Source organism: Tinamus guttatus, unplaced genomic scaffold, assembly GCF_059628265.1.
Source record: "Tinamus guttatus ecotype Peru unplaced genomic scaffold, ASM5962826v1 Tinamus_guttatus_pri_ptg000033l, whole genome shotgun sequence".
Lineage (NCBI taxonomy): Eukaryota > Metazoa > Chordata > Aves > Tinamiformes > Tinamidae > Tinamus > Tinamus guttatus.
Window position 1 is genome coordinate 2,584,400 of NW_028288567.1, and position 27,611 is coordinate 2,612,010.

Genomic DNA, 27,611 nt, shown 5'->3' on the forward strand with positions numbered 1-27,611 from the left:
CTACATTACTTAAAGTAGTATTATGTGGCTGCATTTTGTTAGGTGAATATTATGATAGTAACATTTTCACAAATATTATGACAGACAGACCAGTTTTTGCAGATTCAGCATAGCCTACCATTGAAACAGCTTGCTGTTTAGGTTGTAGATGAACATCAACAGCTGTGTACTGTAAAAGATACCTACGTGATATGACTTTCTAGAATATGGAATAACTGTATGACCTATATATATTTTTCAGAGGTATTTAAGAAAAATAAAAGCAGAGTGTGTCTCAGATCACTGACATCTGAGCTTGGCATCTGTGTGCAAGTGAAGCTAGGGAATAACTTGGGGTTCTTTTTAAAAATTTATAATTGAAATAATCATGGTATAAGGACCCATGAGGAAGAAGAATGGGTAGAAGAATTAATTTTTAAAAAGGTTACAGAAAATAAAATCAAACAGTGTAAGGACTATGGCGCTCTCTCTCTCCTAATCAATGACTATTGACAGAGTTGAGAAAAGATCCTTAAAAGCTTTGTGACTGCTACTTAGGAATCTCATGAATTTAAAAATAAATTGGAGCAATGTAAGTCTTTCTTGTTTCAAGAATAGAGCACATGATGTGCTCTGAGGCGCACCTGACTCTACAGTATAATGGCAATGGTTCAGCAGCAAGTAGGCTGCATGCTGCATCTACATGTTTCATGTGAATGATGCTTAAGAAAGGAAGAATTAATGGAAACACTGATTTTGATCTGTTCATTCATCAGAAAGGAGCTGTGGTCTTTTAAAGCCTTCTGGAACATTTGTGATACAATTATCCAATCTTTGAAAGGACTCAGGGTGATTTTGTTCAGATTTTTAAGTGTTTTCTAACCTGTTCAATCAGCTGTCATTTGTAAAGTACTTTGAAGATGTAAAGCATGTTATAAATGCTGTGTTTCATAACTAGTAACTCATTAGTTTACTTTTATGTGTACATTGAGTTTTTTGGACAGGAAATACAGAAACAGAACATAAATACACTTTGGAAGAGAATCTGTTATGCTGAAATGACTTCTTCAGAAGACTGCTTAGAAAGAGCCATAAAGGAAATGATGATTTATTTAAGAACAAAAGCATGGTGACTTCTGAATATTACATCACCAAATGAGGAACCCACAAGCAAGACATAATTTCTACTGTAAGTACTATATTATAGACAAATATTCAATAATTTACTTGAACTTTAGAATTTTTAATCACTTCTTATGGCTTGGGACATTGGACTAGCAGAAAATGACATACATATCAATTTTAAATTTAACTGTCTTCATTTAATTAATTGCCTTTCTTTTGAAATGTTTATCTTGTATTAAGGTCTGTTTAAACACAAAGCATGTGTATGTATCTAAGATTTGCTGTATCTGGATGACATAATTTACACAAAATTCATCAGTTATCCAGTATGTTATTACTTGGAATGCTTAGTTAGGAAGCTGAAGATGTCCTTAACTTTGATCTGATCACAGATACCACTGAAATATTGTGCACGTTTATATAAATATAACAATGTGATGATTAATTTGGAGTCTGTGGATTGGGAAACTGTTGAGTAGTCTGATCTTTATCCAGTAAACCACTTAACACACGCCTTCATGTAAACATGTTAGTGTAAATAGTACTACTGTAGTCAAATATTAGAGATGCTTGTGCTTTTCTTAGAAATTATCAATAGGTATGTAGCTTTTTACTGGAAAATTTTATCAGACCCTGAAGGGATAGCCAAAATCTGAGAAAGAAAAAAACACTGCTGGTGCTCAGACCTCACAAGACATGAAGGTCTGTTCAGAGATCTGTTCTGCTTGATTCAGACTGGGGACATGGACCCTAGGTTTCTGAATCAGATAAGTCTTCCAAACACCACAAGATCATCTATTCTGTGTTTAGAGTACTTATTTATGCTTTTCGGGTATTTTGTTTTGTTCTTTTTTCTGTCTTTTTGTGCAAAACTGTAGAAAATCACTGCTTCTCTCCAGTGTGATATATAAGTGGGTTATCTTTCTGAGCAAGGAAGTTTAGTGCTGCTGCTCGTGTTTGTTTATAGTTCATCCCTGAGCATAAAGCTAAACATTATCTTGAGTAATTTTGTAGAATTGGGAATTAGCTACTTATTTCCTTCACAATGGATTTTTTAGTGCCATTTATTCTACTCTATTCTTTAATTCATTTCTGTTGTTTACAGAGATATGTCTTTCCTTTGGATCACTGTTTACTGTTTATCATGTCTGAAATTGTGCTAAAATGTATCTTTATTCTGAATGCTTAATTATGCTAAAATTACACCATCCAAAATACTTTTTACTGAAATACGACATTTTCTTGAATTAATTCAATCCTTTATCACATATTCCTTTATTTTGTTTTATAATATTGAAATAAACAAGCAAAAAAAACCCACTTATTTTTATCAACTTTTATCCCCTGTTCCTGAAGAGTTTGGAAAGCAATTGAGGTAAGTTAAACAGAGGTACCAAGATTGCTAGGGCACCCAAATGCACAAAAGTGTGGCAGCTGTTCTGCAGGCTGCAGCAACACCTTAAACTGCCCATGACAAGTGAAGAATACATTTATAAAGTTAGAAGGACACCTAGACAGGCAGAATGTAATTACCTAACTGGAATTTAAGTAATGCCTCAGGATGACCTGAGAAGGAAGGTATTGCTCGCTGTGAGTAGGTGCCAGACTGTAAATGTTCTTAGCATATTTACTGCAATACAGTCATAATCTGAAATGATAGAAGAATAAAGAGAAAAATGTACAGTGTTGGTAATTTTCAACACAGTAATGAACCGTAATAGAACAGAGCCATCATGCTATATTGTGCAACCTACATTTCATAAAATGTATGAATATAACTTCAGAGAAGATATTTGCTGTCTTTTGGGTGAAGTCTCACCAACTTTAGTATTAAAAAAGAGCTTTTCAAAAGAAGGAAGTAGCTGTTTCAGTTCTCCCTGAATTGGAAATTTCACACGTGGACCGGGATTAGCAGGATACAGTCCTTTTCTGTATCTGTGGCATTAAATTTGATGGGTATATTAGAGTACATATTAGAGGACAATTGGTGCATCACATGGAAGATGGAAGTGAATATTAGCCATGGACTGAAGCACAAAATTCTAATACTTACAAGTCAACCAGAGCAGACATGATATACTTTGAAGATGCCTTTAATATACTTCTAATATGTATGTCTTTAGAGTTATTGATCCTGTTTCTCTGTCTGCAAGACCGGAGTTGGCAGGAAAGGCCTAGCCTGAAATGAGATAGGTGAGGTTAATAGCAGCAATAACAGGAAACCGTGACAGCCTAATACCACAAACAGCACCTCAACTCCATCTTCTGAGGCTATTGGAAAGGCTGAAATGAAAGGCTGAAAGGAGAGTAGAAAAGAGAAAGTAACATATTTTGCCATTTCTGAATGTCTTGGAAACAGGAATTATGTTTGAAATTGAAGGGGAAAAAAAAGGCAGAAGGCTGTCCCAGAGGTAGCACCAGCTTTTTGACCATCTGCTTTGCCAATATTTTTGATAGTGCCTACATCATGCTCCTGCCAAATGGGTGATGTTCTGTTCTTTTAGCCTTTGTTCCACTGTTCTTCAAACTCTGTAAAGTGCCTCAGATTAGCTAAGGAGCTGCATCAATAAACACAGCCAGGCATTTGTCAGCCCCCTGCAGCTGTAAGGACTTCGCTTGCAGAGACCGTTTGGATTTCTGTATGCTTAGTATGCATGCTCTGTGCTTCTTGTGGCCTTTGGTGAGAATTCTACTGCGGTCAAGATCTTCAAAGTGGAAATGTAGCAAGTGCAGGACAGAGGTAAGCTGAAACTGGAAGAGAAAGAGACAGGGGTTGAAGAAGTACAAGCAAAAAAATAGATGGAAATTAATTCTTAATAACTGTAAGGTATGCTGTGTGAAAGATAAACAGAACTGACTAAGCATGTGGGAGAAATAGAGAGGCACCATATCAAGATGAAATAGATTTTTCATGTTCTTTTCATATTTTAATGTGATTAATTGCTATAAATGAAAAAGTAATTAATTTCCTCATGCATATAGCCTCTTCCCCTCTTAATTATTTTGTATTGAAAAGAGGAGATTTATTTCCTACCATCTCTCTAGAAGAAAGAGGAACTGGTTTATGCTGGCAGGAAAATTCGTATAACATTCAACGTGGTGTAATGAATCTTCAGTTTGATGTGGTAAACCACAAAATAACATGAAGACAGATACCTATTCTGGCATCCTTTCAAGTATATTATTTATTTCACCCTTCTTTATTTTTGCTGTGGAGAGGAAAAAATGTATGATTTAATGTAGTCTTGACCACTTACTAGCAATTTAGTGCATTGAAACAATGCTTTCTGTATAGAATGCTGTAGTAAATACATAGAATTTTCCATGCCTGAGTTTTGAGTTACTCAGGGGAACATACCTTTTTTTACAGGAGGCCAGAGTGAACAAGGAGAGGAGTCATTTTATTCCTGCTGTGTTTCATATAAAGATAAAATGCAGGTTAACAGCAAGAAGTAATTGAGCAAATAGACTGTAGCCCGGGATGCCGGAAGAGTCTAGCACACTTTTGATTTTGTTTTTTATTCTTCTTTCCCTTTCACATCCCTATGAGTTTAGGCCAAGCTCTAAAAATTCTTCTCCCAGCAGATCTCCGCACACTTTCACTAAAATAAAACCCAGTACACTATAGCAATGGATAGGGTAGCTGGAAATGTATCTTTGCACGTGGACATTGATCTTCAGCTGTGCAAGTCATTTCTCCTGCTCAGTACTCTTTGTATAAAATAGGATCATGATGGTGACACTTGTTTTCTCTCACCCCCCCCCCTTTTTTTTTGGCTTATCTAGCTTGTCTGCAAACTACTTGCTGTTTCTCAACAGATATTTAAGCAGTATCTGAAATCAAAGGACTTTTCAGCTAGTCAAGGCCGCCAAAGACCTACAAAAAAGATAAGAGGAACCAAATCCAGCAGTGTACTTCATTCTAGAAAACAACCTTCCCATTGCAGCTGCGAGTGAGTGTCTATGCCTCTGTGCCCATGCTGTGGTCATTAAAATATGTGTGGGGCCCCTGTTCCTTGGTGGTGTTGCCTGTCAATACAAACAATCCCCAGTGTTCAGACAAAATAATCCACTGTGGTTTTTCGGAATAAGAACTAAAAAAATAAAAAAATAAAAAAAAAAGGCGCTCTGAGTTTGAGCATGGCCTTCTGAGGCCCCATCGCAGTCTCCAAAGCCAGCAGCAGAAGTTGCAGTGTGTCAGCTGTCTTCATTGTTCAGCTTCTGATCATTAGGAAAGAGATCAACTTTCTTTCATCTATGAAAAGGCGCTTAGAAGATAAAGCAGGTAGCTCAAGTTCACTGTAATTTCTGCAACAGGTAGATGAAAAGGAAGGAAAAGGACATGTAACGCTCAGCCTGCATGGGCTGGGGAGGGAAGCAGGGAGAGGGCCCAAGCACAGTTCTCCAAAAGAAGGTCCCCGGTGATAGAGCTTTCTGCAGAGAACTTAAACCGTCACCTCTATCCAAACAGATAAAATTAACTTTAATGCAGCTCTGTAACTTTCCATTCCTGTATGCATCAAAGCTTTCTTTACATACCTTACCTAAAGGAATGGCACTTCGGTGAAATAAGAGAGAGAAAATTCTGACAGATTGGGTACTAGATTGTTACTTTAATCTTCATGCTGAAATGCAAGCATTTCCTGTATTTGCAGAGCAGGGTTAACGGTTTTTTCTTTATAAAACTTTGGTAAAATCAGCCCTCCCAAAGGAAAAATGTCTTTTAATTCTTGAAATGCATCCTTTGCATTGTAGGGATGCTTAACTGACTAAGTAATCATTATTTTGCAAAATTAAATCAAAAATTGGTAGAAAGAGAATTAGGATAGGAAACAGCAAACTGGATAGAGTACCTTTATTTTATTTATTTTTTTTAATTAAGTTATGAGTAAGACTGTTGACCTTAGCTCTTTTCCTGGCTGAGTAGCCCTGTTGTAGCAGATAACTGTGCTTGTAGCCAGGGCCCAGATAGTGGAGCTCAGAGGCAGCTCTTCAGTTTAACTTCGGAGCTCCATCTTTGATTCGGGCACGTGAAATGGGCTCACAAACAAACACAAGCCAACGACAACAAATCTAGCTTGGGAGTCTGCCTGGGAGATGGAAAGCTGCGTTCTAGGAAGGTGCTGTCAGTGCCTGTGTTGGTAGGAGCTGAGGCCGCAGCGCTGATAACGCTGTTTTAAGCAACTGTTTTGATTTTAACAGACAATTCAATTAATTTATAAATCCATGAACAGCTTTTTTCCTCGGAATGAAAAAAAAAAGTATTAAAAAATAGCTCATATGAAGAATGAAGTTTTACTTACTGCGGCATTTCTATTTTTGGAATTAATATCCAAAGGAATTGACATTCCTAAAAATGAAATATATGTCTCTGGTGTGACAGTCATTGAAAATTTCAGGTTTGATTTCTGAGTCAAATTAAAAGCTAATAACATCACCTGGAATGTCTTCTTACTTCCGTGGATTTTTGGGAAGAAAAGTATATCACGCATGAGTTATTTAACTCCTATTCCTGCTAATGGAATTAATCCTATTAATCCTATTAATGGAATAATGTCTGTTACTGGCTACACATTACAAAAAGAGCTGTTACTTATTTTTAATTTTGCATGTGGGCATGTATCTTTTTAATGTTTTTAAAATATATCCTAATTATTTCTAATGTGGACTTAGGTTAATATTTTTGTCTTACAAGTGAGAGTATTCACTTATTTAAAAGCTTGGTGAAATTAACTGATTGAAAATACATAAACCTAATCAGGAAACTGTAAACTAGTATATTTATTTCAGGATCAGTAAAGACTGACAATAGTACTTCTTTGCTGAGGATAAATACGGGCTATGGGAAGAAGCCAAGAGAAGAATAATTTTTTTTCCACAAAATGAATTAGCAGTTTTGAAAGTTGTAATGGAACAATGTATTGGGTGTATATAGATCAGCTAGGAAGTAACAGCTAGGAAGCAACTTACAGAAGGTTATAACCTCACTTTTGCCTGCTGCATATGAGTCTCCATAAATGAAATCTGTAGGATCCTATACAGGCATAGCAATCCACTTAGAATTGCTCGACATAGAGAATAAACATTGCCAGCACTATGTTCCAAGCCAAAATATGTTTCTTGATTCTGTGCTTTGCATTGACAGAGCCTTGCACCAAAGCTGAAAAATTTATTTTGTGTTCATAAATTACTACTAAAAATGTTACACATACATACATATATATACACACACATACACTCACACATATGTATAGGAAAAAATGGTTTTGATTTCTTCTCCCCCTCCAAGATCAGAGGCAGTGTACGTTGTATCATTTCTTTTATCATAACCTGAGAGTCCATTAGTAAATAAAAAAAAAACTTTCTTAACAAACAGTCACTTGAGCAATGGAGTGATGGTTACTGAACTGTTCATATGAAAGCTCATTGAGTTGCACAGCTTTATTATCCTGTATGCCATTGAGAAATGCCTGCTATTTTGCTGTTTTGTTTTCATCATATTCCAAACCAGGAATGTGTCATTGTCCAAAAATGTGGTAGCAGATAATTGAGAGAGGCAAGTGAAAGGTCAAATCTTTTGCAAACTGGTAAAACCACAAACTGAAATTTAAAAAGAAACCACAGTATATGATCAGAGATAAACAACTTATGGGCTATGGTATAATTTATAAAATAAAGAACATTGTCATTAAGGGCGCCTGGAACTGTAAGACTGATGAATAAGGCAAAATTCCCTTTGACTTTCCTTTAGATGTGTGCAGGGTTCTCCTTGGGTCGAGATAGGGACATTTGTTTGGACTTTTCTATTGCATCTCATAACCCTTTTATTTCTTCCCACTCTTCACAAAAACAAACAAGAATTCCTCAGTGGGAGATATGCCTACATAACGATTTTTTTCTTGGTAATATTGCCATTATTCCCCCAGATAGCTCTTTCAATTTTGCCACCTACCGTTTGCTTTACGTTTGCTTACAAAACAACTTAGAGCATTGTGTGTACTTTTGTACGCACCAGAAAGTTAGCACCGTGATAAAGACAGTGCTCAAAGACACCATGCTCTGCTTTCCCAGGCTCATAATTTTACCTCCAGAGGACTCTAGAAGGTTGCTTCAGGATCCTCACAAAGTCTTTTTGTGCCCCCACTCTGTGGTTCATGAGGATAACCTCAAAGATGTTACCACAGCACCAGAAGCAGAGAGAGGGATACAGAGGCTGTAGGTAGACAACAGGAGTCCAAATCACATCCCAACATATGAGTGCCTGACCTGAGGCTGTGCACCTCAACACCTTTGAGAGCTGCATCATCATCTGCTTTCTGGTATCCTCTGGCAGTGTAAGTTTGTGGGCCACGGTGACTGTAGCAGGATGTGCTGAACCATGTATATGTGGAAGGCTTTTTCAGCCTTACCATTCCTATCACGTGGAGAAAGCAGAGCCTTGAATACCTGGTTACACACTGGAAAAACAGATTGTATTTGACTGTTACAGTACCAGTGATTCCCAAACCAACCTCTGCAACTGCCCTGTAGAAAGGGAGGCAGATCAGCAGGGCAGATCTGAAGCGTGCACGTATCGCCAGCTGGCCTTGCATATGTTGTTTGATCTCCCAAGTAAATAAGCATTTGCACCCATTTCATGGCCATTGGAATGCAATTGCATGAGAATGGAGCAGTCAAAAGAGTCTCTCTGCTTTGAGACTGTGGCAATTACCATCTAATGTGACAGCAGTGGCATTTAGAAAGAACAGGCAATGACCTGCCTTGAATAAATGGAATATTAGTATCTCAAGTTATGCCAAGAGATGTTCAAGTTAGGTATTAGGAAAAAATTCTGCATGGAAAGAGTAGTCAAGCACTGGAACAGGCTGCCCAGGTAGTGGCAGAGTCACCATCACTGGCAGTGTTCAAGAAACATGTAGAGGAGGCAAGTAGGGTCATGGTTTTGTAGGCACAGTGGTGATTGGGATTACGGTTGGATTTGATGATCTTGAAGATCTTTTTCAACCATGGTTCTGGGTTTTACTGAGCAGCAGTCTGCCTTAGGCTTGTTCAGCAAGAGCTACTGAACCGTAGCAGAAGGTAACAGCACTTGTGCATGTCTAGGTTGGATGTAATTATTGCAAAGTGTATATGACAAAAATAATTTCAGAAAATTTAGGCTGAAATTTCATTGAAATCAATAGTGGAAAACAATGAAAATAGCATTTCATTACGGATATTTAACTAGTTTTTCCTCATCGTTGCCTGAGCACTGCACATGAGCTGTGTTGTTATTCTCTTGTATAAGTGTTCTGGGAATATTTGCTTTAGCTACTTAGAGTTGATGTGAGGGCCTTGGGTCTGTCTCAATCTATATAAATGCAACATACTATTAAAAATCTAAAAGAAGCAGAAATACAGCCTTTGCCTTTCTACTAAGGGTAAAAAGATAAATTCCATGTAAACCTCAGAACAAGGATTTGGTATGATTGGTATACTTCTGGTGTTCCTAAAACACCTATATTAAAAATTGCATCTGAAAAACCTGTCCTTGGTGAATATAAGGGCAAAAAATGTTCCATCATAACTAAAGTCTTCATCGGAGAGAAGAAGCCACGTGTTAGTGACCTTGCAAAACTAAACATCTTTCTGGCCATTTGTATGCTTCATTCTATTAATCCTCATGCAACTGTAAGGACACTGGGATACTTATATTCAAGGATCTGCCTCACGTTTCTGTTCAACTGTGATAAATATCCAGCAGAAGGAAACACCACTATGAAGATCTAACTTAGAATGCTAACGCATGGTGAAAAGAAGGCACATCAGGAATATCATTTTGCATAGAAGTCTTCTGTAAGATGAGCTACAGCTGCTATTGCTTCCATGGAGAATTGAATGCTTATGCAAGAACAACAACATCTTTAGAATGCAAGCATGCTAAACACTTTCATAAATGTAAAGCAATGGAGTAGGTTGTTTAAAAGGTCAAATTGAAAACTGGTAGATTGGAAGTACATCTCAACAGAGATGTAATGACAGGAAGGAGGGAAGTAGCTATATGCAGGAAACAACATCAGCAGGCTTTGCAAAAGTGTTTGAGATTTCTGGTAAATTACAATTTCCATTACAGAAATCCCAGTTTTAGCTCTGTGGGTGCAGAGCATTTTCTTTGGAGAGCATGTTTAAAGCTATGGAGAAACAGGACTGTAACTGGGCTGCGATGACAGGACTGTCGATACCTCCAGCTGTTTAATTTGAAAATATGCAGTAAGATAGCCTGTATGACAGATCTCTGGGCAGAAAACTGTGAAACAGCATGCAAAGGGTCTATCCTGGCAGAGGCTGGGATCTATCCAGTCCGAAGTGGTAGAAGTCTTCTGTGATCTCTGCTGAATTCTCAAACATCCTTTCTAAATTCTCCAACTAGGTAGGGATTTGTTTAGGAACCTCTGTGTTGGCTTCTCCAAAGTGTACTTACTGATCCACAGTTTTGGTTTTAAACTACCCTAAAACGTGCATCAGACCTATTTTACATAATCTATCTGAAAACTGTTAGGGTGGGAACTCATATGTGTGCTTTGCCTTTACAAAGTTTATTCAGTACTGCATATTGCCTTAGACATGCACGGCTTTTGCTCACGATTGCCACTATGCCCTAAGCTTTGGGTGTCTGTCTGCATCACTGTAAAGTTAGCATATAGTCAGGACACGTAGGGGACTCATGGAGGACTAAAGCCTTCATCCAGAAGTGGACAGCAGGAGCACACGTGTGACACAGCAGGGACAAGGCTCTGTTGCTCTTCTGTGCTGCCATGAAATGGAGCTATTGAAGTGCTTTGTTTGAGGTGTAATAAAATGTCTTTGATGACAGAAGCCAGTTTTTCAAGAATAAGACTTCTCTCACAGAAAAGCACTGGTCTGGTTGATACTTCCCATGGGAACCTTCATTCCAGCTCCACCATTGACGGAGCAGTGCAGCCAGCCTGCTTGGAGACTAAGCAGGTCTCCCAATCAGGCAGATGAATGACTGGCTCCTGAGTCTTCATATACCACGTAATGGTCCTGACCTGAAGTCTATCATCTGTTTTGGTATGTGTGGCTGTCTTTTCCTTGTTTTTTTACACACACACATACAAAAAACTGTACACAAGTTTAAAAAAGGCTTCATTCTTCATGTGGAAGAGGACATTAACATGCATGGGGAGATCCAGCCTCTGACCACCTGTACTGCAAGTGCACATGCTGCCCACTCCGTTTAGCTCCAGGAATTACCTGGCTCCTCAGAACATCCTCAGCAGCCAAGAAGTTTTATCATCCTCTGACTCCCCTTAAACAGAGCAAGAAATGTTTTTATGTACCCAGAGTAAAAAGAATAATTCTGAACAGCAGAGAAAAATGAAAGATGCTGAAAAGAAAACATGTAAATAACCAGAATCCCACAAACAGCCCATGGATGCTCTTCTGCTTCATTTTTCTCTGTCTATCCATAAACACATATTTTGTGCCCTGTGACTGCAGTTCTGGCCCCAGAAGGGGTTGTCCTCTTTCACTGTGACATTTCTTTTTCACATGGGAAAAACCATAGCCGCTTCTGCAATTTCCAAAAGCCTATTATAAACGAAAGTATATGGTAGGAGAAAATAGCTTTGCTTACCTATGCAAAAAACAGAGAAAAGAGTGTGTGGATTATTATATAAGGAAGGGTAAAAGAGGCTTGGTAATAGAAAGAAAGGGGTGAAGCAGAAAAAGGCTGTTCCCAGTACTTTTTAAAACTGTCTTTAAATTATTTCCTTGGCACTTTGACAACACACAATTTTAAGTTTTTCATTCATCTTAATGTTTAATGACAATTTTTAATTATACTAGTGACTTGAGGCTATCTCTTAACTCAGCAATAACTTCATCTTCATTTAATAAATGGCACGTATCCTCAACTTTGACACTTACTTGGTGTGAGTGTTTTCGCTTTGTTAGAACATACAATTCAGGACATCAGTATTGCCTTTGAAATATTAAGTATTCTCAAATTAGTAGATTTTTTTCTCTGATAATGTGTTATCATTGTGCTTCTCAGTGCTATTATTGTTAGAAAAACAGCGAATAGAGAAAAACCCTTTAAAAAAATCTTATTCTCAAATAAGTTTTACTCCAGAAGAGTTTTTTTTTCTTTAGTCTGGAACAGGAACAGACTGGTACTTAAGAGTTGTGGGACATAAGAATATTGCATCTGGGGATCTACGTTTGAGAGGGTTTGAGATGAAGACTTCGGGTTTCTTGAGCTGCACACCAACCAAATTGGCTGCCAGGGGGTTACAGCACTTATAAAACAGGGGCTGTGTTGGTGGGGAGGCTGCTGGGGGACAACGGGCACAACTTTGGGCTGCAGCGGCCGTCCAGCCCAAATCCATGAGGGAGCAGTAAAAGCTCCGTGGGCCTGCTGAGCTGTCCGCTCTCCCCGCGTCTCTCCAAGGCGTATGGTCTGTGTGGCTCCGTGGGGACTGCAGAATGTGGCTTATGGGGCAGGAAGGGCGGCCATCGCCCTGCTGAGGGCTCAGACTAATCTGTTTTTGGAGGCAGCATGTCAGATAAACCTTTTTTCTAAATTGACCAGCCTCTATTTTACAATGTTAGGCTTTTGTTCTCATGCTCCCTATGAAGAAATTGTTCCAAATCCTGGCACTTCTAATGCTTTTTGTGATTTCCAGCCTATGTTTATTTATGGCATGGATTTGATTTTGTGCCAGCATGGTCCAATAGCTCAAAAAAGTCTCTTTGATATATCCATACACAGCAGCCTGAACTCTTCTCAGCCTTCATTTTGCCAGAGTAAGCGAGCCAGGCTCTGGTTTCCTTTGACACAACCCACCTAGAACTCTGCTGTGCTCCACTTTGGGTTAGCTTTTGTGGGGCTCCAATGACAAGAATCAAGGGCGCTGTCCCCCGGGATGGCATGCAGTGTGTCTGATAACAGACACGCTGTGTCTGGCTGTACCTCACCTCACGTATACTGTTGGTGTTGATTAGGACACCTAACCAAATTGGTTAAAATAAGCTAGGAGGGGCACAGGTTGCTGTGTGGCCCTTCTTTGCAGTCATACAATAATAACCTCAGGATGAGGAACCAGAATACACTGGCCCGAATGGATAGCACTTTTTTGTTGGTAGATCTGAAAGAATCAGTACCCTGAATATGTGGTGCTTGGTGCCCTCTGCTTAGTCATTGCACGCTTTGGATAGGGGCTAACTCTCCCAAATCATTTATAGTCATCTAGTGTTCTTAAGAGTCTCACTCTTGTGAGATTCGTGAGGCTTATTAATAAGACTTAAGCTGAAACAAGATTTAAGTGTAACCAGATCTTCGGTAGTCTTTGGAAGTCATGTAGCATTCCTGGGAATACTTTGTTTTGACACAGAGGAAAAGGGGAAGCAAGGGTTAGCTTCCCTCCATCATCAACTTGCTCCTGTGTTATCTATGCCTGTTAGATATCTGATAGTTTACCTGTTATTTTTAGAAAGACTCATCACAATTACAAGATCTGACTTGGGAATTTGCATTAATTACTGTCAAAGAGCACAACATGAAGAAGAAACAGAAAAAAAAATATGCATTCTATGTTGGAAAAGTAGAAGATAAGTGAGGAATGAAGAACATGAAAGAACAGCTAAGCGCTACAGCTACTGCAGCTAGAGTTCTCTAGAAATGCATTAGGTAGAGGGATTAAATGAGAATTTGTCTCTTCAAAATTAAAAAAAAAGGTAGACAAAACTTGTTTTCCCTAGCAATATTGGGTGGGTAGCAGTGAATATTGTTTAACACCCTACAATTAGAGTGATCTAGTTTACAGTTTGGTTTAGAAAAGACAAGACAGATAACAACATTTGAAAGAATGAAATCTGAGATATTAATTCTGTGTGAAATACCAAAGAGAGAAATTTATTTAATATTTGTAATAAATTCATGATTATTTCGTCATTTATGAAACGCTTATTTTGAGATTGGATTGCAGTGGTATTTGGAGATCAAAATGGAGAAATATCATAGAAGATTTTGATTTAAGTTTAGGAAAAAAAACCCACAGTTTAATTTGCAAGGCTGCAGAGCATTCTTGGACAAGATTGCAATCTCTGGAAGGAAAAAAGGTGATGGCACAGTAGTTTGGACTGACAAGTCTTTGAATTGAAGTAAAAAACTTCCTGTCATATGGAATGAATTTTTAAGAAGTAATGTGAAAGTTTACTCTTGAAGGAAAAAAATCAGCAACTAAACAATGTCTGGCCTTTGGGTAGAGCTACTGTTTTGACAAGACACAAAACTATTTGTAGAAAGTTGTACCTAAAAGGAAACAGAGTGTTCTGCACTGTAAAGATTGTTCTGTGGAAATTGCTCAGGTGGAGAGCTATTTCAGGTGACTGAACTGACCCCTTGAACATAAATGGAATTGTTGTAGCTTATAAACGGAATATTAATGCACGGGTCAATATGAAATCTTAAGTCAATTTGAAATAAGCAATAAAGCCCACATCATGCAGTCGTCTTGCAGTCAGTTCCACAATAACTGTGTGCAAAGTCAGTGTAATTACAAAGAACAGTCTTGAAAATATAGAATTCTGCTTAATAGTGAAAGAGATGGAAGCTGGAAGTATGTATGGTACTTCATCTCACTAGGAGAGTGTGTGAACTAAAAGGACAAAAGCACTTGCAGATAAAAGAAAAAATGTACATAGAAAAGAAGTAGAACTGAATGAGGGTATAGACAACAAAGAAAAAAATATAAGCAAAAGGCGACGGTATTTACAATTGTAAAAGTATATTAAAGAAAAAGTGGAGAGAAGATCAGATGTTGTTACGCACATGTGCATGATTGAGGAAGCTTCCTATTCATCATCTGAAGTTGGCAGTGTTTTTCTTATACGATAGAAAGAATTGTATATTGACTTGGGACCATTATTCTCATGTCATTATAGCTGGGTGGCTAGAAGCACTCGTCATCTATATCCTCATGTCTTCAAGGTCCAAGGTGCAACAGGCTCAAGAAAAGGCTAGTTTGTATGAGAAGATTATTTCCTGGAGGTCTTTGAGAGTAGCTCAGCCAAATAGTGTCAGGAATGATTTAGATATTTCCGGCCCTATTTTATATTAATGTCTAAGCAGGCACTGACCTTTATGCATGAGGGAATGTTTGTAGCAGGTTCAGGGAAAGATTTAACTTATTCAAAGATGCTGCAAGAGAGCTTTTTTTTTTTTTTTTCCCCTCCGTGTTGAGACACAAGTTTCTCAAGACATATTTTGGAGATTTTAGAACAAATGCCCATTATAAAGGAGAAGTGATCCAGTTGTTTTGAGTGTACATTGACAATTGAGTAGACAAAGAGTGGAACTCAAACCTATTAAAAATTTCTTGTCCATAGGAAACTCCTTACATAATTTTGTCAAGTCACTATTTTCTGGGTCCCATTGATGAAAATGGACTTAACAGCAATCCTCCACCTCAAAGGAGCAGTGAAATAAAGAGCTCTTGTCAATGTTTAGCATGTATATACAATGGTGATGAGACTAATACACACATCTTAGCTAGACCTAGTGAGTGAGAAAATTTCTTGTGAGAACTAAAGGATAAAGTCGCTTTGGATAACTGTCATTGGCGAGCTGTAAATTAATAGTTGATAGTTTTGGGGTTTTTTTAATCATAGTTGAATTTCATCCCAGACTAAGCTGTGTAATGTAACACAAAAGATGCTTTCTTGTCAGGCATACCTTTTCACTGTTGCCATTTGTGTTTTCATGCAATTAGGAATATTTCTCAAGGACTGCGCTCTGCTGAACATCCATGGAAACTTCTTGCCGTAGGCTATTTCTGTGTCATGGTACATGGGAACCCATTTTCCTGGGCTCAGAAGCTGGCTGAACAGCAGTTCTGCAGGGGGGCAAGCCCAGGCATGCCCCAATCTGTTGTCCCCCTGCCTCTTCGAGCCAGTTCCCATGCACAGGAAAGGTGAAGCCCACAGCGTGAGCGTGAGCCATGCCCTGTTCCAGCCAGGCACTGGTGTGAACCAGCTGTGCAGCAGGACCCTGGAGCGTGCCAAGGCATGCCAGGGAACATAAATAGAGACATAGCCATAGATGATGTGAGAACTGAATTCTTCCAAGTTTTTAGGCTTCCTTTGAAGTTGATGGGAATGTGCCTGCATAAAGCGTGTGTAAAAAATGAATAAAAGTGTTTAGATTTGGCTTGTTGGGACATGGGTGCCAATAGTTTTATTCCCTAAATCTTCAGCAGCTAAAAATTTGGGGATTAAGAATGCTCCACCCAATTGCTTGCTGGTTAAAGTATTCACAGGAAGATGGAAGATATAACCACAAATCTCTCTTGTCTCCTGGATATATGCTTCAGCTACCATGTTACATTGAATGGTGCCTCTTAGCTCGTTGTTCTCTCCTTTTCCTCCTTTCCGTTCTCTTTTGTGCTGTCCTTGTCAAATATCTTATAAAGTATGCCAAAACAATATTTGGAATCCAGTGTGGACAGATCCTCCCCTGAGTGATTTAAATCCCAGAGACGGACAGGCTTTAGCACCGTTCTTTTTCTGTAGCGTTGCCTAGTGGCTAGTTCATGGCAGTCGCTAGAAAGAGATTGTGAATTCCTCTCTTGGGTGACTGACTTCCCCCATAAGGTTATGCTATATATTATGTGTGCATATATGTATGCGTGTGTGTGTATATATATGTGTGTGTATATATGTGTATATACACACACACACACACATATATATACTCAGATTCTAACTTGGGACCACATCTACCGCTAATGCGAAAGGTGAGTTAAGATGGGCCCTTCAGTGCAGACTGTGGTGACTCAAATCTTTGAGTTAACTGAGCCTGAAGACTGTAAGAACAGAGAGAAAATCACAGAAGGTAATGACCAAAGCTCAGCTAAGCTAATTTCGTTTACACTAATAATTTATATATCTACATATATATATTATATATATATATATATATATCACCAGTGGGATTGCAACAGGGTGCAGTAAGCGAGAGGAGATCTGGATCTGGATCTGGATGCGGATGGAAGACAGCCTGGGTCACCTACCCTTGTCCTCTTCTATTGCATGTGACCCTGCCATGCAGCTCTTTCCACAAACAGGCTAGCTGCCAGCAGACAGTTTGACATTATAAATTTTGTAGCATTAAGCAAATATGAAGCTAAGGAGCATAAAGGGGCTTACTATACTATTGTAACATCTTGTATGTCAGTAGGTCTGTAGTAAAGGGCCTTAGGGAAGATTTTCCATAAGACATGCAGCCCTTTCCTTTAGGTCAGAAATTCACACAGGTCAGCATCACTTTTCTGTTCAGCTAAGTGACAGCTCTGATCTGTGTTTGCAGTTTAGGAGTGTATGTACAAGATTACTAATCTAGGAATATTTATTTATTTCATTATTTGTAAACTGCTGGTGTTATAATAATATAAGCTTTTAATATTATAGCAATAATTGGAGCTTGTGGCTAACGTAGGTGTAGATAACGTAGATGCATACCTGTTTATAATGTACAAGTAACTGCTGCTAATTCCTCAATAAATATTTTACAAGGCTTTAAGAGAAATAAGGCTTTAGTGTTACTTTAAGAGAAACATGACTGGGTATGACACCTCCCAATTAAAAAACATTTTTGTTAAATATTCTACACAGCAACTATCTTATGTTCTTCCATAAGTCATCATTTTAAATACTGAAGTATTTCAGCGGTTATTGACAGGTCGCTTTCCGGTCTAAAAATAGAGGAATGTGTGGAGTATTCTGTACACAGTGGGTATTCAAGTAATCATGAAAGTGACTGATAATGAAAAGATTTCTTTCTACTTTTCTGTCATCAACAACTTCTTGGGATCAAGAGAACACTGGGATATAAATTAATCTTCCTTGAGTTATTCTAAACAGTCCACTAATGGGAGATTTCTTTGATCTCATTCAGTTGAAATTGATTAATTCTGTTAATTACTCTGTTTGAACTGAGTTAGCAGGAATTTTCTGCGCGTTGCAGCATCCTTGATGGTTTGTCTTCCTGCATGCCAAGCAAGTAAACTAGGTAAAGAATTCAAAAGGAGGTAGCGTCAGTGTAGTCTTTGCTGACAGAGACTGATCATGACTATCAGTGATAAATATCTATGGAAGTGATCAGATGTAGTTGGTCTCTGTGCTTTGATTTTTCATTGAAGCTGTCATTAGATAAAATGCATAAACAGTCCTTGGAGCAGGAACTGGAGCTCACGTCTTCTTCGCCCAAGTGAATACATAATCACTAAGCTAGAAATGTTTTTTTCTCTCTCTCACCTTTTCTCACATCATGAATCTTTAATTGGGAAGGATTTGGATTGTGCTAGAATTGCTCATGCCTGCTGGATTATGGTCTTGTCTTAAATCCAGGAGGTTTCCTTGAATTTCATGCCCTCTCCTTCCTACCATGATGCCTGCTGAGGAGGTTCTGATTACCACTCATCGTGGGGCTTCATCTTCTACTGAGGGAGTGATTTTTTTCAGTCACCAGACTGAATCTTACAAACTAGAGGAGAAACCTAGGGTACCTGGGTATTAAGAATAATACACTGAAGGATTTGTCACATGCTGAGGAACTGGCTGCTTAAGGTTTGTTGGCCATTCTGAAATCCTTCTTAGCTCAAGGCTAACTTTTGAGAAATAAATAAAATGAATCTAATTTAATAAAATGATAAGATTAAAAGAAAGAATCAGTGGCTGTATCTGGAGTGAGGTGTGAGAATTGAAACTATAAAACATGTTATAGCAAAGCGTCGTTCTAGTTAGGCTTCAAGGTGATTTTTCTTTTCCATGCAGCTAGCAGGCATTGAATTCCCTGAACAGTTTCATGGTGTTCTCCTGCTGGAATCCAGTCCTCTTGTGTGCTGCCGGCCACAGTTTAGTTTCTGCTCTGTTAAGATGCCTTTGGAATGCCCTTCTGTGGCATATAGCTGCAGCGTGAGCTCAACAGCTCACCGACTCTGAAGAAACTTTTTATTCAATAAGATGGCAAAGCATAATGACAAGCTCAGTACCTCATCTGGTGTAAATAAATCATTTACCTATTTTGAATAAAATTCTCCCTGATGATGGCAAGGGAGGTTAAACTTTCTAATCAATCATTTAAGGGTATTATAACATCAGAGCATAAGCATTATTTTGCACAAATATGTAAGCGAGAACAACAAATGCCACTCACTAATATTTCCAAGTGACCAGACACCATCACAGACCAATGCACTGGAGAAAACTGAGGCACATAAAAGATATCTAAGAAAGACTTTTTGTCAGGATCTCTGTTTTGCATGTAGGCACCTCTGTCCCAGGTCAGATGACATGTCTGTGTCCTGCACAATGCCATAGAAAAGCCCAAAGTGGCTGAGATGATAGAGGTAGGTCCAGAACTACAGGCAACATAGACATGCCACTGAAATGCTCTACTTGAGCTAATTTTCTGCGCTGGGGGTCAGACTAACTAGTTCAATTTCCTTGCTGAGAAGACTGTATCTATCCTACCTTTGGGACCTGAGAGCGTTGTTGTGTTGTGCTGCACAAACTTACGACTGCAGTGGATTGCTTAGAATTCCCACGGGGCTCTTCGGGCAGGACTTTTTTTTGTGCTGTATAGGTACATCCAAAATCCTTCGTATTTGTTTTCTATGCATTTCCTAAGATTTGCTGGCAGGATGTAGAACCTACTCCCTGTGACAGTATAAGTTAGGGTAAGAGATATTTTTCCTACGGAAGTCTAGTATTCACAATATTGTGGTCATAGCTGACTTTCCAAATAGCTTATTTTTATGAATAGCAGAAATCATCCCTCTAAAATCAAGAAGAAAATTACTAATGTGTCCCTGTGAATATAGTATAATTGTTCAGCCTGAGGCTTCCTTGCAGGCTGCTTTTGTTGTATTTCTTGCATTGAGATGTTCTTACTCGATAAGGCCCTACATAAATTTTTTGAGTAGTAATCTCCTTAATATATAAAGTTGTTAAGAGAGAGAACATGAAAAGCTAGGAAAGCAATAATTTCAGGAATTGATTTCTTTATGGTTCTTATATTAACTTCTCTTGGCAATCGTGCTTCTTAAATCGGTATACTCCTTTATTTTAACAAAAATATTAAAGAAAGTTTAAATATATTGTAACAGTAGGACATTTGTGTTCTATCTTTTGCCAGTATACAATAATTTAGAACAAAATAGTTTTTATGAAAGAGTATCTTTAACACTAGGATATTGCAAAATCTTAATTTCCCATTTATGTGGTAGGATAAGCGATCTTTTGGGGCAAATGATTCTAAAAAATATTATGATGTTGAGGATTTTAGAAAAAGAGTATCTTTCATGTCCAAGTTGCTAAAATGTTGTGGAAATTCCATAGCATTAATACTATGTTTTATGTGAAAGAGTCGTATCAAGTAACTTTCCCAGCAGGCACAGTCTAAATCCATTTGGCGCTAGTATATTTACACTTGGAGTATATTTTTATCTGCTATGCAAAGAGGAGAATATGGGCCAGTCATTTCCTCAAAGCAATTTAGAATGTTCACTGTCACAACTGAAAATAAAATATGAAGCTGTACAAAATCATGGGAATATTTTTCATGTTTAGTATCAGTAGCACTACATAATTGAAATACCTTATTTCTAGCAAAAATGTAAAGAGATTTGCAAGTATGATAAACCTGAAAGGATGTGTACAAACCTGTAGTCTGGCCATAGGTGCCAGCCCAAGATTCAACAACCAAACCCAAAATTTGGAGGTCTATGCTATCAAGAAAATTGAGAGAAATGTGTTCAAGGATGGAAGGAAGTTTTAAACAATGCCAATGCAGAGAGTATCTGAGTAACAGCAACTTACTTATGCTTTTTGCTGTCCAAGCACCTTCTCCAATCTCTCTGGCTCCATTCACCCAGGCTGTGGCCTGCATCGTGCCAGTGGCATCTTTGGGGCAGTAGGAACATCCAGTCACTGTAAAGGGCAGGTGATGTTTGGCAGATCCATGAAGGTACTTGGCCAGCTGCAACACTCTGATTCTTGGAGCCAGACTTTTCATATATTTAATATATTTATTACTTCTTCAGTTACCTCACTTACCTCAGTTTAGGTGCCTAAATGGGAATCTGGGAGTTATTCTTTTGCACAGCCTAGTTTCAGAGTGTGATCTGTGAGCTCTGTACATGGCATGAGGGGAAGAGAAAATGGCAAAATAATTGAAAAGAGATAAAATAAGAGGTCTGTGCTAACTTAGAACAAGCTATCAAATTAAAAAAAAATGACTACCAAATCTGTCTTTCCATAAAAATATACAGTATCTTTTCCAGCAGAGCACTCACAGACTGACAAAAAACAAATCTCTTTTGTATATTTGAAAATAATTCATGTATTTCATTTTACTTTCTCTTATGGCTACTGCTTTGTGGAATAGATCTAGTGCTTTTAAAAACATAGATGGTACTGAATGTTCTTTTTCATTTTTTTTTTCATTTGTGCTCTTTATTTCTGCTAGCAAGTTGTTTTATTATCTCTGCATGATACTTTTCTAATACTGCTTGGACTATTTTCTCTTCTCTTACATTTGTTTGGGGCTTCTTTTCTCTTCTAAATTGTATTTGTGGATTACTATGCAAGAAAAGCACTCATACTATTTCAGGTGATTTCCAGTGTCTTCTGTCTGTATTTTATTTTATTTACAGATTGTTGTGCCATAAGTCTGTTGCAGTTATTTCCAGAGTGCCAAAAAAAATGTGCATGCGCTGCCATACAAATACAAAGAACAAATTCTGAGCTCTTCAAGGCATAGTTTAAAAGTGCTTGCTGCCTTACTCAAGGAAAACTACCTTTAGAGTTAACAGGAATTTGGGCTATTCTCTTGCTAGGTCTAATGTGTGTTGTCTTATATACTATTTCTTTTCTGTATCAGAGTATTCCATGCTTTTCCAGTCTGCAGAGAGAATACAGACATTAGGTTTCCACAGCATAAGTTACCCAGTAGTGCCACGAAAGTGTACGAGGACAGTTGCATGATTTGTACGAACGGGTGTGGACAGCCAGATAGAAAATCTAAATATTCCCATGGTCAAGTCTCCTATTTTGAACAGAGACCATAATTAGCAAAAATGAAAAATAAATTACAAAACAGCAATGGTAAAATATTTTGTCATCATCCCAGAGCAACACAAGCTTTCCCTTGAGGAGATCACTAATTCAGAGTAGTAGTAAGTTTTTCCTGTGCATAAGTAATCCATAATAAAGGTGACATATGGCAATTCCCATTAATCATTAATGAGAATGGCATTGAAAATTTAGTTATAATTGTCGCTTCTGAATCTGTCCAAGCATAACAGATTTGTGAAAGCAAATACAAAAAAAACAGTGGCAGAACATGTGACAAATAAATCCCATTAGATTTGGTAGCATGGCACAGGCAGGCAGGAAGCCCACCGGGAGATTTGCAAGCCAGTAAAGAAAAATACACATTCGCAATATTAATTACAAGAGTGAATACTTTATGGATTCTAAAACAACTTCCCACTTGCCGCACGTGGATAAATAGATAAGAATTGCTAGTGATGGAAAGAATTACAGCCTAATTAAAACTGACAACTGTGCTGTATGAAAATAGATGGGCACATATAAACATTTTTTTTATGAATTGATGAAGTGAGAAACAATGGCTTTTCTGCTGAACAAATAATTTATTACACTGTAAAACAGACATTCAGGGTAGGTGTAATAGCTTTCTAATGAGGTAAAACTCATTAATACCTATAAAATTTGTACCACACAATGTTTTACTCATTTTAAAATGTCAATTAGAATGATCACATATGTTTTTAAGTGCTGGAGACTGATGGCTGCATTAGTAGTTCAAGAAGTCTCTTACTGCGTAATTAGTAGTCTTACCCGAGGTTCGTTCTTGTTTGTGTATGTATGTGTGAGAAGGGGGAAGAGTTAAGGGAATGAGGACGCCTAACGAGTATGGAGTTTGAGGCCGGCCAAGACCTTCCGGTCAGGCAGGCTGGGAGTGGGCTTGGGAAATTCCATGTGCACTGGAACGGCTGAGCAGTTTGAGCACGACTGCCCCGAACGGCGCTGGGTCCTCAGTGCCACTGGTGCTCCTGCGCATGGTCTGTCTCCTCCTGTGCTCAAAGGAGAAGCGAGCTGTATGCCATTAGCTTCTCATTTAGTGCAAATTCCCATAGCAGGATGTGACTAATGGCTTAATGGCAGAATACAGTAACATGGCATGGCCTTAATGCCATAATTATCCATGAAGAAGTGACAGAGGTCTTTTAATGTCTCCAAAGAAGTAAGAGAGTCATTTGTAAGTCTAGCTGAATAAGTAAAATGGGCCTTAAAATTAACTTAGTAAATAGTAGTATTTCTGCTGAGCTATGTAGTAATGAAACCTAACTATAGTGGAGGTTTATCCTTCACATTAACAGGGTCTATGATTTGGCCCGTTTTGAGAAGAGCCAGGCCGTGTTTGAAAGGTTGTGTGCTCTCATGTCACACAGAAGTGTCATTACCTTTACAGGGAGGGCGGTGCATCCACAATGAGGCCGGAGCCTGTAGCAGTGCTTTGTTTGATCAAAAGCTCCGGTTCCCTGAGGCACTTCAAATACGTGCACGTTTGAAGAGGGCGGATAGTCCACGGAAGTCAACGAGGTACTTGTATGCTTGAGTGTCCTCAGCAAAGCCCAACGCAGACCTCCTGTAGGCTGCAGAAGGGTGCTGGAGTCCCCTGCAGCATCGAAGGGGGGAAAATAGGACCTAAATAACTACGCACATGACCAAGCACACCCTGATCCTGAGCTGACTCGTTGCCCACCTTTCCTTTCCAGGGTGCAGCAGTCCTGGGGAGCGGTATTTCTGGGAGGAAACCCAGCTTTGGGAATAAGCAGGGGACAACTGTTCTCACTGGCAGTCCTGTCTATCAGAGTGTAGAAATCAGTGCAACTTAGTAAGAATAAAGGATGCTGCATCCTGTTGTACCTCCTATTATGTAGCTGGAGGAGGGAGAAAAGAATTTACTGCATGAAGTGGTGGGGAGGCTGAGCAAGTACCTTAGTGCAGTCACCGAGAAAGTGCTCCTCATGGCCTTTGTGGGAGGGGATGGCTCCTGCAGCTGGAAAGAGGAAAGGAAGTGTTAGCGACACATAAAGATATTTTTCTACATCGGTCTTTTCCAAGTAGTCTTTCCAGGGCAGTTCTTTTCTGGAACAACCTTTTCCTTGCAAGTGTCCTCCTGTGATATCAAATCTATGTTTAGATCATCTACAGCTGTTAGGGGCACGAATATGTGATCGCTATGTTTGTCGCGCAACTTTGACTTCTTCCCCTGCACGCTGCATGCCGGGCTCTCTCTGCCGGGCCTACTTGTCACAGTTCAAAGAGCTGAGCAGCTTCCAGCAGCCCCTGTCTGTGGCCATCCCAAACTAATGCCAGTACATTTTTAGACAGCATTTGGCAGTACTGTACGTTGTGAAATTTTCTCTCTTTTGTTAGTATACATACCTGTATGCATTTATTTTTTGTCTTATTAGAAGCAATTAGGATTTTTGTTTGTTGGCTTGTTCCCAAAGATTCCCTTTGGCTCAGCAGCAAGCCCATTTGCTTGGAAAGTCGAAGCTCTGTGCGGTAACCCCTCCTATTACTTAATCCTATCCATGTTGGTTGGTGGTATGTTTTGTCAGCGATAAGCTGCATTTGAGGGTGTTTGTTTAGTAAAGTTCAGGACTGTTACAGTCCTGGCACTTCAAACTGTTCAAGTGACAGTTCCAAATTTGAGGGCAAAATGGCCACACACAATATTCAAACAATGTGCGGTGTACATTACAATAAAAATATTGGAGGGCATGACTCCATGGAATAAATGCTGGTGCTATATAAGGCCCCAAGAAAATACGAGCAGCTATACACAATAGTTTTTGTTGTACACCGCAGAAAGAAATGTGGTTTTCCTCACTGGATTTCAAGATGGCTATCATTAAAATATCCTATCTGGAATATCTGTGCTAAAAGTGAGATGCATTGCTCAAATCCATTTTAAGTACACAGTGTCTGTGACCACAATAGGCAGAAAAATCAAGTCAATCTTTTAAAAGATATATACCAGCTAAACCAGGAGATAATTAATGTCACATCAAGAGCTTTTTAGCTCATAAGAGTAAGGGAATCAGCGCAGTCACCGCTGCAGTAGACCTCTTCCATTGCCCAAAAGGGACCCTACCTGCCTGATGGGACTCTTAAATGCAGGGCCAGATCCATCCCTGCTGAAGCTACGGGAAGCTACGGGAAGGCTTCCCAATGATTTCTCATTGAAGGCAATAAACCTGACCCTTTTTCAGCATTTAATAATAATTCCTCTGCCCAAGAAAAAACAAAACGATACTCCAAATATTTAGATTGCTAAAGAAAGGCATGTAGTACTATTTTCCACAACAGCTTATACAGACACAGCTCAGCATGGAAGAAAGACGTCATGCTCATTTTTCCCATAGGATATTGGAAGAAATTGTGCGAAGTGCTTCTTTTCCATGACATAGGAGCAGTCTGTTTACATGGGCTTATGAGTAACAAACCTTTTGGGGGAGAAAGTCGGTGTTTTTTATGTATAAAACATTCCGGGCTTGCGAATCGTTACCAAGTATCGCAGGGCGCCAGCGCCTGGGCAAGGCAGCCGCGCGCGGCGCCACCGCAGCGGGCCCGGCGTTTTCCGTCGCCGCCTGAGGATAGGGCCTGCGTCGAGGAAGCTGCGCGTTGTGACTAGAAGGCAACTCGCAAAAGGATCTGCTGGACGGGGCCCAGCGTCTCTGGTTACTCAACAACTGCTGTGGGGTCCGTGGCGACGAGGCCGGACAGGGCCGAGCTCACACGAGGCCGGACAGGGCCTGCTCGTAGCAGGGGGGCCTGGCTGCCGTGCGAGAGGGCACCGGCGTGATGGATGGGGCTGGGATGGGAGTCCGCAGGAACGCGGCATCGCGCTCATTTGTTTTATGTCACATCCATACGGAGAAGTGTTAAAATAAGCGATTCTGAAAGCGTTTGCTGATAGCGTTGCTGATTTGAGCATGACTACAGCCCGTTGAACATCCAAGGAATGACTGACTTGGGCTATTTTACAGATAGAGCCTCTGGTTTTAAATCCTTGTGACTGATGCCCATTTATTAGGATGATTAATTTTTAATGTGTTTGCTGAGACTTTTTAGAGAGTGGCAGAAACAGCGTTTGGATTCTGCAGGTAAACTCTTGTCCGTCTTTTAGGTGACTGTAGATGTTAAGCGCCTCAGTGTGAACAACCGACCCATGGATCCCGTCACGTGTGATAGATGGCCAGGAAACCGAGGATTCAGCCCGTGGCAGGAATAACAGAAACAATTTCAGGCTTCTTAGTGGGGGAGACCACAGCTTGAGCAGCATTTCTGAGGTATCCATCAGACTCACATGGGAGGAGGCAGAGCAGTGGCACTCTGCATGATAGGAGCACGGCTGCCATCCCTGACTCCTGCATCCCACCTAGTTAACTCCTAGTTAACTCCTCGCACAAAACAAACAAACAAACAAACAAATAAAAGACCCCTCCGGATTCGGAGCAGCCGGGTTAAACGCAGGCGGCAGCTGGGGGGGACGCGCCGGGTTTGGCGCCGGGGTCCCCGCGCGCCTCGGAGACGTCTCGGCCCGTTCAAAAGTTGCCCGGGAGGCTCCGGCGAGGAGCGTCGCTCGGGGCCGCGGGGCGCGCGCAGGTCCCGCCTCGCCGGCCGCCTCCCTGCGCGCTGCTGCCTCCCGGCGAGACCTTCCCCTCCGCAGGTAGCTCTGCGCACCCCCCATTTTCTTTCTTTTTTTTTTCCCCCTTGTTTTTTCCTTCCCCCTCCCCTTTTTTATTTTTATTTTTTTTTTATTTTTTGCCCCGCCGCCCCCGCGCGCATCTGCCGGGCGCGGGGCGCGCCGCGGCCCCCCCGGCGGGGCGGGGAGGGGGGGCGAGCCCGGCGGCGCTGCCGCCCCACAAAAGGCACCGCGGGCCCCGCGCTGCTCCGCGCGCGGCGGGGCGGGCGCGGGCGCACGGACACGCGCGCGGACACGCGCTGACACGCAGCCGCGCGGCGATGTGCGATGCGCGATGCGCCATGTGAGGCACCTCGCACGGCCCGGGGCCGGGGGGAGCCCGCGGCATCGGCGCCGCCAGCCCCTGCCGCTGCCTCCGCTGCTCCCGCGCCATCCGCCAGCCTCGCCCGCGCTGCCTTGCTGGATATATTTTTTTTTTTTAGTTTTTTCCTTGTAAACCTGGTCAAAGTGTATCCTCCACCCCAGCCCTGAACAAAATGCCTGCCCGTGCAGCGACGAGAGGGCACCGGGCCGGTAAATAAGAAGTGAGTACGAGCACAATGGCGCGCCTTGCTGCATGCTGCATGCTCCGCGCTCCCCCGCGCCGCTCCGCGCCTCCCCGCGCCGCCGCGCCCGCCCGGCATCCCGCCCCGCCGGC

The 27,611-nt window shown here is 40.3% G+C and overlaps 1 protein-coding gene across 3 annotated transcripts in view; it reads left to right on the forward strand.

Annotated features, from left to right (window-relative positions):
* The first annotated feature begins 978 nt into the window (after window positions 1–978).
* Window positions 979–27,611, forward strand: part of KCNK2 (potassium two pore domain channel subfamily K member 2) — a 92,619-nt gene continuing 65,986 nt past the window's right edge. The window contains exon 1 of one of the 3 annotated variants that reach the window (XM_088532089.1): window positions 979–1,168. In XM_088532089.1, coding sequence (XP_088388215.1) covers window positions 1,135–1,168 — 34 coding nt within the window. In that variant the 5' untranslated portion in view covers window positions 979–1,134. Of the gene's footprint in view, window positions 1,169–17,098; window positions 17,199–27,388; window positions 27,499–27,611 lie in introns of those variants that run through there. The other 2 variants (XM_088532081.1, XM_088532097.1) reach the window with 2 other exon arrangements.